General features: G+C 38.9%; 1 protein-coding gene across 10 annotated transcripts in view; it reads left to right on the forward strand.

Moving 5' to 3' along the window:
• The window catches only part of LOC115650327 (golgin subfamily B member 1-like), a 76,484-nt gene that overhangs the window by 1,438 nt on the left and 61,867 nt on the right, over nucleotides 1-13,179 (forward strand). For all 10 annotated transcript variants that reach the window (XM_030560087.1, XM_030560095.1, XM_030560092.1 and 7 more), the window contains 7 exons: nucleotides 4,592-4,649; nucleotides 6,065-6,208; nucleotides 7,514-7,663; nucleotides 9,829-9,951; nucleotides 10,564-10,731; nucleotides 11,166-11,351; nucleotides 13,009-13,131. In XM_030560087.1, the coding sequence (XP_030415947.1) occupies nucleotides 4,605-4,649; nucleotides 6,065-6,208; nucleotides 7,514-7,663; nucleotides 9,829-9,951; nucleotides 10,564-10,731; nucleotides 11,166-11,351; nucleotides 13,009-13,131 (939 nt within the window). In that variant the 5' untranslated portion in view covers nucleotides 4,592-4,604. The remainder of the gene's footprint in view (nucleotides 1-4,591; nucleotides 4,650-6,064; nucleotides 6,209-7,513; nucleotides 7,664-9,828; nucleotides 9,952-10,563; nucleotides 10,732-11,165; nucleotides 11,352-13,008; nucleotides 13,132-13,179) is intronic.

The raw sequence follows: 13,179 nt of genomic DNA on the forward strand, positions 1-13,179 counted from the left end.
ATTTTCTTATTCTTTGAAAAAGGTCTTTCTTCCCTGCTGCTTCGTTAAAATCCTGTATGGACAATGAAAGTGGAGTTACTATAGAGGAGAAATAATTAAACTAACTACCAAGTGCTATAATCTTCATACTGTGAACAAAGTGTTTTCTAATTTTTTGGATATGTTGATTTAGGCTCTACTTGCAACTTGTAGTAGACTTGAATTCCGATGAACATATGTAGGTTAAAAGGACCAGTTGGAATAATTCTCCCCTATTTACAAATAGTAAGCCTACATGTTATAGCTAGCTTATAACCCTTCTTTCAGAACAGTAAAAGTTATGAAAACAATCAAAAATAACTTTAGATTAAAACATCACTTTCTCTTCATAAGCCTGTGTTCTGGGACTAAAAATGTGTTAACCTAAAGGGTTTTTTACTTTTGTTCTTAGCCTAAGGTTGAACTATTCAGTCTGAAATCCTATTTAGGTATTAGTCTTAATACATTAAAGACAATTTTGTGGTGTTTTTAATATAATGTGCAGAAATTCTCGAGCTTCGGATTTTCCATGACCATTCTCAGTGAGGACAAAAGTCATTTGGCATTTGTGGAGAAATCTTGACTTGCAAATAACATTTGTTTGCCAACATACATACAGCACAGCTTTCCATTAACTGAGCATATTTAAGGATGGAGCTTCAGATGTATGAAAAAGTCCTGTGTTTCTGGTGCCCTACACACTCAAATACATGTGATTAATTACTCCATGTATGTTAATATAAGAAATAAAAGAAGGTATTCAGAAATGTAGAATGCACCTTACACTCAGATATCTGAGTTACCTTTTGCTGTGGGTTTCATAACCTTGAGTTTGCTGACTTCATTTATATTCTCAACCACAATGTTGTCTTTTAACATAGATTTTTTTGGCATCAGGCACAAAGTGGAGAAATGACTGCCCAAGCCTGCAGCATCAAATTTAGGATTCACTGAATGTGGAGAGGATGAACGCAAGATAATGCTGTGGCAATGAACAAATAAACTATTAAAAATGTACATTTCCCCTTAAATTTACACATATGTACAAAATACAGGATTTTTTTACATTAAAAACAGTTAGTAGAGTCTTACTTACAAATTGCACCATTGTACATCGTGTGCTCCTTTTGCCCTTACTGGAGAAGGGGGAGAGCTACCATTCACATCTATGGTTGGGATAGAAAGGGCCACTTTATGGCATCATTCTTTACCATCCCTGTACTATGGAACAGGGTCAGAGAGAAGCACTCAATTCTCTGACAGCCCCTTGAGGACAATTTAATGACTATTCATGCATATACAACTGTATCTGTAAGTGGTATTTAGGGTTGGGGCAATTTTACAAACACATGAGTGACACTGTACACATGCATTCAGCACCTGTGAGTGTTTGTAGGAGTGGAACCCTGCTTAGCAATCATGTCTTTCTGCTCCTCCCTCTCACGGTGTGTTATAGTAACCACTCAGAGCCATACCTCTTCCATGGCTCAGTGGAGACCAACATGATGTCCCAGAACCTGTATGGAGGCACAGTGCCTCTGTAGTTTCTCCCAAGATCTGTTAAGGTTTTGTGGGCTGTTTTCCTGTCATAGTGGAAAGTGGTGCATAGTGCAGTTAAATCAAAGATGTCAAGGTAGAGTGCATGAGGTGAGGCAATAAGGACTGAGATGGATGCTGTACTGGGGCTGTGCGGAGGTTTGAAAATGAGCGTGAGGAGTTTAGAATTGATATGGAAAGACAGAGAAAATGAGAACTTTTATAACTTCAGGAATGGTCACTCAGAACATTGGGGCCTATGGATAATTAATGTCCTGCATCGCAACAAGCATTTGCTAGTTAAGGTTATCTCTGAAAAATGCACACATGGTAAACTGAGGGCTTGGCTATGCTCGAAACTTCAAAGCGCTGCCGCAGGAGCGCTTTGAAGTGTGAGTGTGGTCGCGGCACCAGCGCTGGGAGAGAGCTTTCCCAGCGCTGCACGTACTCCACCTCATGGGGATTAGCTTGCAGAGCTGGGAGCTGTGCTCTCAGCACTGCAGCACTGTTTACACTGGCGCTTTACAGCGCTGTATCTTGCAGCGCTCGGGAGTGTTTTTTTCACACTTCTGAGTGAGGAAGTTGCAGCGCTGTAAAGCGCCAGTGTAGCCAAGGCCTAAGTGGAGCTCCATTTAACTACTTTGAAGGAGAAAGAATTGAGTTGTGTGTGCCAGGATTTGATTCCAAAGGGTTCAGTTCTTATAAACTTGGTGCTTATGCTCCTAAAACATTTCTTCTGGCTGATTTAAGAAAAACAACCCCAATCAGTATCTCCCAGTTGGACTGGATAGGTAAAGAGAGTCCAGTGCAGCTGTGCTGCCCAACTTGTTTTGGTACACTTGTCCTTCCTGAAAGCCCCTTAATTAACATCCATAATGTAAATAACATGTCAAAACTATTGGTCAGGGTATCCAAGGGGATGTGGTATGTAGTGAACTAAACTTGTTGCATCAGCTATTGCTTGTTGGGTTCTAAAGCATTTACAAGTAAAAAAGATTTACACACAGCCCTAAGCTACACTGAGCCAGATTCTGTCCTCATTATACCCTTTCATGTTACTAGGAATGCATAGGTGTTACTGAGGGCAAAATTGGACTTGTGACTCGAGGGATGCAGGGAGGAGAGTTTAAAAAAAAAAAAAAGTGATGATATCCACATCCCCGCCCCTCTGTGATTCATAGGTTTTTAAAGCCAGAAGAAACTGTTGTGATTACTGCGTAACACTCTATGATTCCTGCTTCTAGCTCAGCAGTGATAAATGCTCAGCTTTAATAACAATCTGTGCTCTCATTCTTCATTTCCTTTCAGATAAAGTATGTGCCAGCATTTTTAATAAATTGGTCAGCTGAATTCAGAAGCGCAGCTGCTCTGCTGTGCTGTGCTTTTACTGAAACCTGTGCATGCAGATTTGAAAAGGCAAAATACATTCCATTGAAAAGTGTTGCTTGTGGGGACAGGTGACTGAACAGATAAAGTTTGGCTTCTCATTTGTTGTTGTAGCTTGAAGACTGGCCAAAGTCAGAAGTACAGCAAGATGTGTATTTCTTAATGCAAGCCATCAAACCAAATATAAATTATAGCACAGGCCTCTTGAAAAGTTAACTAAATTCTGTCAGACGAGTCAGACATTCTTAGTGCTGCAGTACATATAAGTTTACATTTGAGCTGCCTGTACTGTGGGATTAGCTTTCATGTACATGCTGTCAAAATGGGTCTAATAGGAAACTTGCTTAAGAAAGATGTGATTAAATTCAAGAAGGCCTGTTCTTGCAATATGTAGCAGAGCCATTAGTGTGAGTAATCCTTGCATCAAGGGGAAAAACACTTCAGGGGCTTTAAAATGTTTGAAATAGAGGAGCCCCAAAGCTGCATGGTATCAAGTTGGCTACTAAATTAAAAAAATTACTTATAATTTAGGTATCAGGCTCTTTGAAAGCTTGTGTTTGGGTCTGAACCAGAGAGGTGCAGAGCACCTGCAATTCCTAGTTAGTGCCCTTCTCAAGATTTAGGCCCTTAGGCATATGACTGGGAGATGCTCAGTTGTTGTGCAGTGTGATATGCCATAGTTAAGGCTACGATTTAGTCATGGGTGTTTTTAGTAAAAGTCATGGACAGGTCACGGGCTGTGAACATGACCTGTGACCTGTCCATGACTTATACTAAAAATACCTGCGATTAAATCTTGGGAAGAGGTATCACGGGGTAAGGGGGGGAGGCAGCGTCACCAGCTGCTGGGGGCTGTGGACAGTGGCTGTGCTGGCTGGCCAGCCAGGGACTGCTGCCTGGGGCCGTGGCTGTTCTGGCTGGTTGGGGACCAAGGCTGCAGCTGTTCCTGGGGTCCATCTGAGCAACTGGCCCCCGAGCCAGCTGTGTGAGTGGCCCTGGGATCAGCCATTCTGGCCCCTACAGAGGTCACAGAATGTCACAGAATCTGTGATTTCTGTGACCTTTGTGACAGACATGGAGTTTTAGTCACAGTTTCTTTATTTTTTGTGCACAGCAGTCAGTTCATTCTGTAGAAATGTGAATTGGAAAAATATTTGTCATACTGCAGAGGCAAATACAGAATGAGTCGAAGGTCAGGTTATATGTTAGCAAACTGAGTACAGTCTGTACCTTTTATTTGTGGGTGGAAGTAGCACTAGTGCCAAAAAGTACTTTAAGGTCCTTACATTTTTAAGATTGTCTTTTTCAATTTAATTTCTGAAAATATTTGGAATGATAATGTTGGTACTTTACGGCTTCCCTGTCTGCAGAAGTAACATAATGTACAAAAGAATTAAATAGCACTTTCTTAATAATCAATAGCAACTCGTGATGTGACTCTGGTGTCAAAGTTCCTATCAGGTTTCAGCAAATGCAATGAGATCCCGTTTTTTGTTGTTTTTTAAAAACAATATTAAATTAGCTTGAATTATCTTGAACTGAAAGGCCTGGAGAAAAAAATAGCAGAAAACAAGCCTGTTATGTATATATTTTTCTAAGTGGTACTAATATTCATAGCAATATAATTGTATTTCCTTATTCCTTTTCACAGCCATCTTGAAACTATGTGGAAATGGGGCACTGGAGATGATTCATCCCCTAAAGCAGCAGTAAGTATTTAAAAAAAAAAACAAAAAAAAAACACCCCCCCCCCAACCTTGTAAGTGCTGACTTTTATAAAAACTTGTAAAATTTCAAAATTCACATTCAAGATGTGGTAATAAAGTGTCTGCTTTTTTGCAAGGTTTAACCTGCTTAACCTGTTCTTCTAAGATAGTCACTAAAGGTCATGGTGGCTTCATGATCCCAGTCCAATTAACTTCAGTCCTCAAAGTCTAGCCATAACTACACTGCTCACCTTCAGCATGTTTATCTTGACTTAAGAAAAGATCAGCAGAAGCCATGTAAACATTAAATCAATCCCTTTTTGCAGGCTAGCACTTGGCTGTACAGATCATTAGTTGCGGTTACACCAGCACAGAACCTCAAGAATTAAAAACATACTAAACTGTTTAAACATCAGTATTAGCTTTAAAATGCAAACTCTTGTGGCTTTTTGCCATTTTCCAGACCATTATATTTAATGGTATGAATCTTATAGGTTGTAATGAGAAGAGTTTTTCTCTCTTCTGCTGAAAGTACTGCCAGGTATCTAAAATTAGGCAGCTTTCAGTGAAACTGTTAATCTCTTCTAGTAATGGGTAAAAATCTCTGTGTATCACTTCTCATCCCTCTATAAAAGAAAAGTTTCAAAAATCAACACAAATGGATTTGTACAGTAACTAGTGCTGTAATTTTGTGCCAGCTCTTTTTTTGAAAACAATTTTTTGTGGTGAGAGGGAGGATGCCTCTTTTCTCTCCTTAGTTTTTACGCTGGCTCTGTTGTTTTAAAATGGTAGGGTGGCGTGGATTCTTTGGATATTTTCAAGAACTCTCCTTGAGACTTGTCCTCACAGGTGCATGTGTTCCACCCACAGCCTAGATTTCTGCGGTCATGCCTTCTTTTGGCAAGTAATCACACTTAAGTTGAGAAGTTGAGGCTTCTAATTTTGTAGTGTAATTGACTGGAAATGAGAGTTTTTTATTATTTATGGTAGCACCTACAATGTGCTAGCTGCTTTCCAGGCAAACAAAAAGGGACAGTCTCTGCTCCAAGGAGTTCAGAATGTAAAGACAGCCACTCATACAGAGAGTAATGGAAGGGGAAAAACCAATAGGTTTCTTTATCATGTCAGGTTATAACAGCATAGTGTCTCCACCGTGTTGTAGTACAGTTTCATTTGCAATGAGGGGAACAATCTGTTACAGAGATTTCAGTTACCAGGGTTTTATTTCAGTGCTGCTTCTGTGGCTTATATTTGACAAATTATCCTGAAGCTGTCTAGACAGTATGTTTAAGTTTTAAAAATACTACTCTTTGCCTGAATTTGATTGGGTTGGCTGAAAAGCTGATGACTGTGATTTGTGCATAGCCAGCATTGTGTGCACCATTTTGTCTGTTCAAAAGTATACTTAATGTCTATAGGCTTATGACTCACAAGATGCAGCAAACATGTCGGTGGCTGATTTGACTGAACAGCTGACACATACTGAACAGCTGGTAACGCAGCTCAAAGAACTTATCAGAGAGAAGGATAACGAACTTCGGAATAGAGATAATCGGTTAAAGGTACTGTGTGTACACATCAATGTGACTGTCTGACTACAGAAGAAAATGAACTGCAGTCATGTTCTCTTGGGTGAATAAGCTGTTTTCCTAAAAACAGGCTTAGGAGTCAGTTATATTAATATTAGGGACTAAGGAAGCAGTGATCACAGTTTGCAGGTGCATGGGGATACATTACAGCTTCCTACCAATTTACCTCCTGTTTCCAGAATTGTAACCGGCTTTGAGTATTACATAGGCAACAAATGGTCCCCAAGAAGGAACAGATGCTCATGATAAATATGGGGGACTATTATCAGTTGCAAATTTAAGGTTGTGCAAAGCTGGACAGGGACTTTTTCCTCCTTTTAGGCTAATATTGTTTGGCATTTAGTTAGGATGCAGACTTATCCCAGACTGAGCTGTTTTAGATACAAAAATTTTTCCTCCAAATTTCCTTCAATCATAATTTCTGTATTCCTTATGGTACTGCATGTCACCCTTGATTTATGGCCACAGTAAATGGAAGGAATTTATACTGGATGCCCTATAGACTGTTGAGGGGTTTTCACCATTGACTTCTTCGATTAGAGCTTCTATTTGTTGTGAGTTTTTGAAAGTTATGTTTTCACCCTTCTGCTTTAATGGGACATTTTCATATTAATCTAAAAATGTTTCAAAATACAGTCTTTTACAAAACCTAATATTGAACAAAGATTTTTTTTGTTAAAACAAATCAAACCAAACTATTTTAAATTAAACATTCCACTGCAGTGTTGTGCATCTAAATGTAGCTGACCAGAGGCACAAATGATCAAGTGACCAGCATTCATAATATCAATGTAATATTTAGTTTGTCATCAAGGAAGTGGAGCACCTCATCCCAGTTACATTGTCCGACATGAGTAAAAAGCTGAGATAGTGTAAGCTGAGTTACCTGTCTTACAAAAATAGGGGTCTTTAGGTGTCTGCAGTGAGGCATCTGAAAATTAAGGCACTCCAAACCACTATTTACTTTTGAAGGTTTAGGACTTGAAGTAGTCTCTGGTTTCTCTTCAGATCGTATAAATCTTTCGCCTTCTACTAACAAAGGAAAGGAAAATTTCTGTAATATGTAATTTTTAATGTGACACTGCCCCTTAAGTTACAATACCTGTGAGTATCATAGTAGTCTAGTGCAGATACTTTGCAGTAATGAAAGGAATATTATCAGGCTGCCTTATAGTTGCAGGGCTTCTGGACATGAAGTTAAAATGTCCTTGTGGAGGTAGGAGTTCTTGGTAACTGTTTTAGATTTATGATTTTATATATATACTCTGATGTTGGTAGGAAGAAAAAGAAGCTTCTGAAGCCAAGCTTTCAAAAGTAAAGCTGCAAAACAAAGCCAAGGTAACATCACTAACCTCACAACTGGAAGAACTTAAGAAGCAATTATCAGGATCAGAGGGACAAGAGAAAAAAGCAGAGGAAAAAAAGAGAGTGAGTTTGTCCTTCCATTTTTAAAGTTAGACTTCAGTTTACCACGATCCTGAAATCAGATCTGCATGACTGGACCTGATTTTAAAATCCAGGATCCAAGATAAACTATTTGGGTCAAATTAAGGCTTTGTTTGTGTTTTCTATCCATCTTATATATTCATCCACTTTTTTATAGCTTTTTACAAAAGTTAAGAAGTGTTTCCATGGACATTCCATTCAAAATATGGAGGAACTGGAGGAACTCCCTGTCGGAGAGCAGCGGGTTGAGTGGGGCCGGCAGCCAGGACCCCAGACCTGCAGTGGGCTGAACAGCTCAGCCTGCTGCTGCTCTGGGGTCCCGGCTGCTGGCCCCACTCAGCCCACTGCCGGCCTGGGGTCCCGGCCACTGGCTCCCCTCAGCCCACTGCCGGCCTGAGGTTTCTTTCACCCAGGCTGGTGGCCAGGACCTCGGCTGGCAGCAGTGTGCCATTAAAAATCGGTTCGCGTGCCACCTTTGGCACGTGTGTTGTAGGTTGCCGACCCCTGGTTTAGCATATCTGGTACTTAAAATACATTACAATGCTGGCTACAAAAGTGCCATGTGAATGCCTGTTCTCACTTTCAGGTGATATTGTAAATAAGCAGGCAGCAATATCGCCTATAAATCTAAACTAACTTGTTTGTCTTAGCAATTGGCTTAACAAGAAGTAGGGCGGAGTGGATTTTAATTGGGTCGCCAGGGCTAGCATTAGACTTGCTGAGGTCTGGTGCTTCGGCTTTGGGCCCCCCAGCCTGGAGCTTCGGCTTTGGTCTTCCCACCCGGGGTGGCAGGGCTCAGGCAGGCTCAGGCTTTGGTCTTCCTCCTCCTGGGATCGTGTAATAATTTTTGATGTCAGAAGGGGGTCACGGTGCAATGAAGTTTGAGAGCTGCTGCTCTGAAGTTTTACATTGTTTTGTTTTTGAGTGCAGTTACATAACAAAAAAAAAATCTACCATTGTAAGTTACATTTTCACAATAAAGAGATTGCACTACAGTACTTATATGAGGTGAATTGAAAAATACTATTTCTTTTATCATTTTTACAGTGCAAATATTTGTAATAGAAAATAATAATATAAAGTGAGCACTGTCTACTCTGTATTGTATGTTGTAATAGAAACCAATATATTTGAAAATGTAGAAAAACTACCAAAATATTTAATAAATATTAATTGATATTTTATTGTTTAACTGCAATTAATTGTGATTAATTTTTTGAGTTAATCGTGAGTTAACTGTAACTAATTGACAGCCCTAAAAATAACTGCTCGCAAAAGTGAAGGGGTCTAGTCAGTTTTTATTATCCAAGGCTAGATGTGAAAAATATACAAATGGCAAATTAAATTAGATAAGAATCTTTCATTTCAGTAATTGAAGTTTTATCATAAACGTGTTTAAAAATGTTTTAAAAAATATATCACTGTTTCTTTAAAACAGCATGATGTTTGGCACATTAGCACAGTTGTACATGCAGCTTGTAAAACAATTTGTATTTAATACTTAAAAGATTTATTTTGTTTTAGAGAAATTGGACATAACTTTAAAGGGCTAATAGATTTTATGCATGTCTTCCAAAGCATATGTAACTACTAATACAGTTGTGATCTGTGATAAAGGTCACTGGTTCTTGCTTGGAAAGCATATAATTAGGTTGTCAGATTTGTAGATGCATGGTTTGTGATTGTAAATTGTAAATAATTTCTACAAATTAGTTACCTAGTATATATATATTTTTTTTACAGAATTTCATGTAGTAATGTTTCACTTCAAGATAGTTTGATATAGACTGAATAACCCTTTTCCCTTTCTCTCTGCATCCCTTTCTTTTCTACTCTTTCATTGCTATGTGGGTTGTGCTTGCCAAGAGAAATGTGTGGACATTTTTTACAAGGATAATGCATGTCCATCCAGCATATATACTTAAACTTTGGAGGTTTAGCATAGACTTGACATAAATACTGTGGTTTCTATGTTTAGTATCTTGTTGGGACATTTAAAATACTGGGGTCCTGAGAGGAACTCTGAAATATGCAGTAGTATTTCATAAGTAGGATGACAGTTTGCCTTCCAGTATTGTCTGAATTAGTGGAGTTGTGGGAATCTTTTATTTTGCCTTTTAAGGCTAAAAGTCCCTATTTACATATAGGTATCTAGAGACGGTGACCAGGAAAATGCTGCAGCTAACCGTGGAAAATTATTAGTACTTAGAAGGAGGGTTGAAGAACTAGAATTCCAGAACACACACAAAAATGAAGAACTACAAAAAAAGGTAGGATTTTATGTGATGTTAACAAGGTTTTTTCATCTACTCAGTGTAGAATTACTTTTAAAGACTGAACAGCTGTGTTGTGAAAATAGCCTGTAGAGATATCAGTAGAGGCTAAATGCCAGATCCTGCCCCACTGAAAGAAATGGAAGTTTTGCCATTCATTTTATTGGTGAGGAGTCAGGCCTTAAATTTGTTTTAGCTGTGATTTACAAATAGTTGAAATTGAGAACACTGTGAATAGGGAATGGTAGCTTGCCAGCTCTCTGATTTTGGCTGAAAATGCTGCCTGACTTATGTTTTCTTTGTGGCCTGTTATTTTTTTGACGACAACAGGAGTAAATGTAAACAAGTGATGGCATTCCTCAGGCTGTAACTGTGCTGTGCTATACAGAGGCCTCATCTGTGAACATTTCTGTTGGCGATGGAAAACTGCAGGAATGCTGATTGTGCAGAAATTGCCTGGATTATAGGGCCAGTACCAAGCTCAATATTTATACCATTGCATTCAAAATTTGATCATGTCAGAAACTTGACTTTCCTGGTCTCAGTAACCTGGAAGAGGGTGGGTGATAAAAACATAAGTTACAAGTATAAGCATCTTTTCATTCCCAGATTGCCGAATTGGAGGCCCAGCGTCAACGAGGGGCCGAAATGGATGCCATGCTTGCAGAGAAGGAAAAGAAACTAGCTGAAAAAGAAGCCTACATCATTGATTTGCAGCTAGCATGTGACTCAGGCAACGTTGCCAAAGGAACACTTGTCCCTAGTGAAGAATTAAAGGTATACCATTAGTATATGTTTATGTTAATGGCAGCTCAAGTGGCAAATCTGCACAGACATATGAGTTCCCCATGGTGCCGCCCCCTGCGATGTGAGAGTCAAAGGATCCTGCTCCAGTGTGCTAAGGAGCATACCCCTATGTCTTGCACCATTGCTTATATGAAGAAAAGTCCTATACTGATGAGTTCAGTTTTAAGCTGATGAATTTTTATTTGTGCATAACTTTTTTCCTGTCCAACTTGCAAAAACATCTTGAAATAATTCTTAGTAATATTCTGTAATGAGCTGGCAAATTTCACTGACAACTTAAAATGAAAGTTGAAAACTAACTCTAAGCTAGCTTTAGCTGTGTAGAGCCTAATGAATTCACGATGCTGTCATTTTTTTGTAGCACAGGTTATATTTCTCTAATTGTCTTATCTTGCACTCCAAAGAATCAGCTGTCCGTGAAAGAATCTTCACTGCAAAGCATGCAGATTCTAGTTCAAAACCTTACCAAGAAGGTTGGAGATAGTGAAGAAAGATGTAGCCTACTCCAGGAACAGATTGAGAGTCTTAAAAACCTTCAGAGCAAAGAGAGAGATCACTTCCAGGAAAGAGAAGCCATGTATATAGAAAATGTAGGTGAACAAGTTGTAAATTCTTTGGTGTCCAGACTTGATACAGTGGCTGTACCAGTTACCACTATATCTCAACAATTCATTTACATCTGCAGTTCTTGATTTTTTTTTGAAGATCCCTTCAACAGTGATCTAGATGGTAATTAGAGCTTATGTAACGGTGAATTAGGAAACAGTTTTTAGTGTACTATGGGTGTCTTATGTCACTGAAATGAATGGGGATTTAAACATGGTGGGAAGAGGAAATCTAATGGGTAACTGGGTGATATGAGTTGAACTGAGCTAAAATCGAAAAGCTTCTTATCCCTCTTTGCCCACTCTTTCTCCCAAAATTCACCACCAAAATAAGTACATGCCGTGACTAATAGTGTCGTCCTCTAACAGTAACCCTTGTCCTCTGTCATCCCTTCTCCTAGTTGTTTAGACCCTAGCCTAACAGCATGTCTAAAACTAGCTATTCAGGGCAGGGACTCCCCTTTTGTTTGTTCTGTGAAGTAGCTTGGCACACTTTTGAGCACAATTAAATAAAACTAGTGCTTTTTTTTTCTGCTTCATTTTATCAAAGCTTTCTTGTTCAGCTGCTGAAGGAGCTATATAGAGTTATAAAAGAACTTAGAACTGATTAACTAAGGAGAGAATGGGCACGAGAATCTTGAAGTGTCTTAAAGATGTGGACGTGAAAGAGCAAATCAGTTTACAAGTAGTAATAACAGTTGTGTCCATTCCTGTGTGATGCTGAATACCTTCAACTCCCACTGAGATCACTCGTTGATTTCAGTGGGAGATGCGTTTGCTGAGCACCTCCAAGATTAAGCCCTTATATTGATAAAGTACTTTCTATCCCAATACTCCGAAAGTGCTTTACAGACTATATTTAGGTATTACTTTACCCACATCAGAAATGCTGATTTTCACCACAGAGATAGATCACTGCAGCTGTTTAGTGGCCTGCAGTACTGCTAATAATTTTGGGACAGAAAATAAAGAATGAAATATCCAGGTGAAATTACAGAGGCTATTTTGAAGATGCAGAATACAATCATTCAAATAAAAATCTAACTGGAACACAGGAGGTAACATGACTGTTCATCTTAAAAAAGAAAATGTTTTTTTTAATATTCGTTAATGATCAGGCCGCTGTGGTTTTATATCTGTTCCTGACAAAACTTGTGAGGTGACCAGGAAAGACAAGTTTGGAAATGTAAAAGAAGTAGCTAAGGGGGAGGTAGCTGTCCTATATGGCTTCAATTTTGGGAAGAGTTGGGAGAGCCAGGATAGAAGTGGGTAGAGGTCAGGCATGCGCATATAGAGATGAAAGGTTAAAGAATCATAAGGGAAACAACCAAGGCAGGAGGCTCTTGGTGTGTAAGGCCAATCAAAAGCAGATACTTTCATTATATTTGTAATGGTCATTCACTACACTGTGATATTCCCTAGGGGCAAAATTCTACCCTTACTAAAGTTGTACTTACTCAAACTCCATTGCCTTCATTGGTGTTACTTTAGATTTACACTGGTGTAACTGAGAATGGAATCTGGTTCTTGGAATGGTCAATACTAGTACATTTAATTGGTTGCATTTTTTTAAATGATGCTGTCATGCATGTATGTGTGCTTTAGAGGTTGTTTCAAACTTAGTTTTTATAATTTGTTTCAGATACGCATGTTTCAGAATATTATCCAGGAAAAGGAAAAGGAACTGATTGGACAGGCCCAAAAACATGAGCAAGAGCTTTTTAAATTAATTGCTAAATCTGATGCCAGTGCTGATCTAGAACAGGTATGTTGGCAATGGGAACTCACTGACTTGCTTTAATTTGGACAGCTC

This window comes from Gopherus evgoodei, chromosome 4 (genome assembly GCF_007399415.2).
Source record: "Gopherus evgoodei ecotype Sinaloan lineage chromosome 4, rGopEvg1_v1.p, whole genome shotgun sequence".
In the NCBI taxonomy this organism is placed as follows: Eukaryota; Metazoa; Chordata; order Testudines; family Testudinidae; genus Gopherus; species Gopherus evgoodei.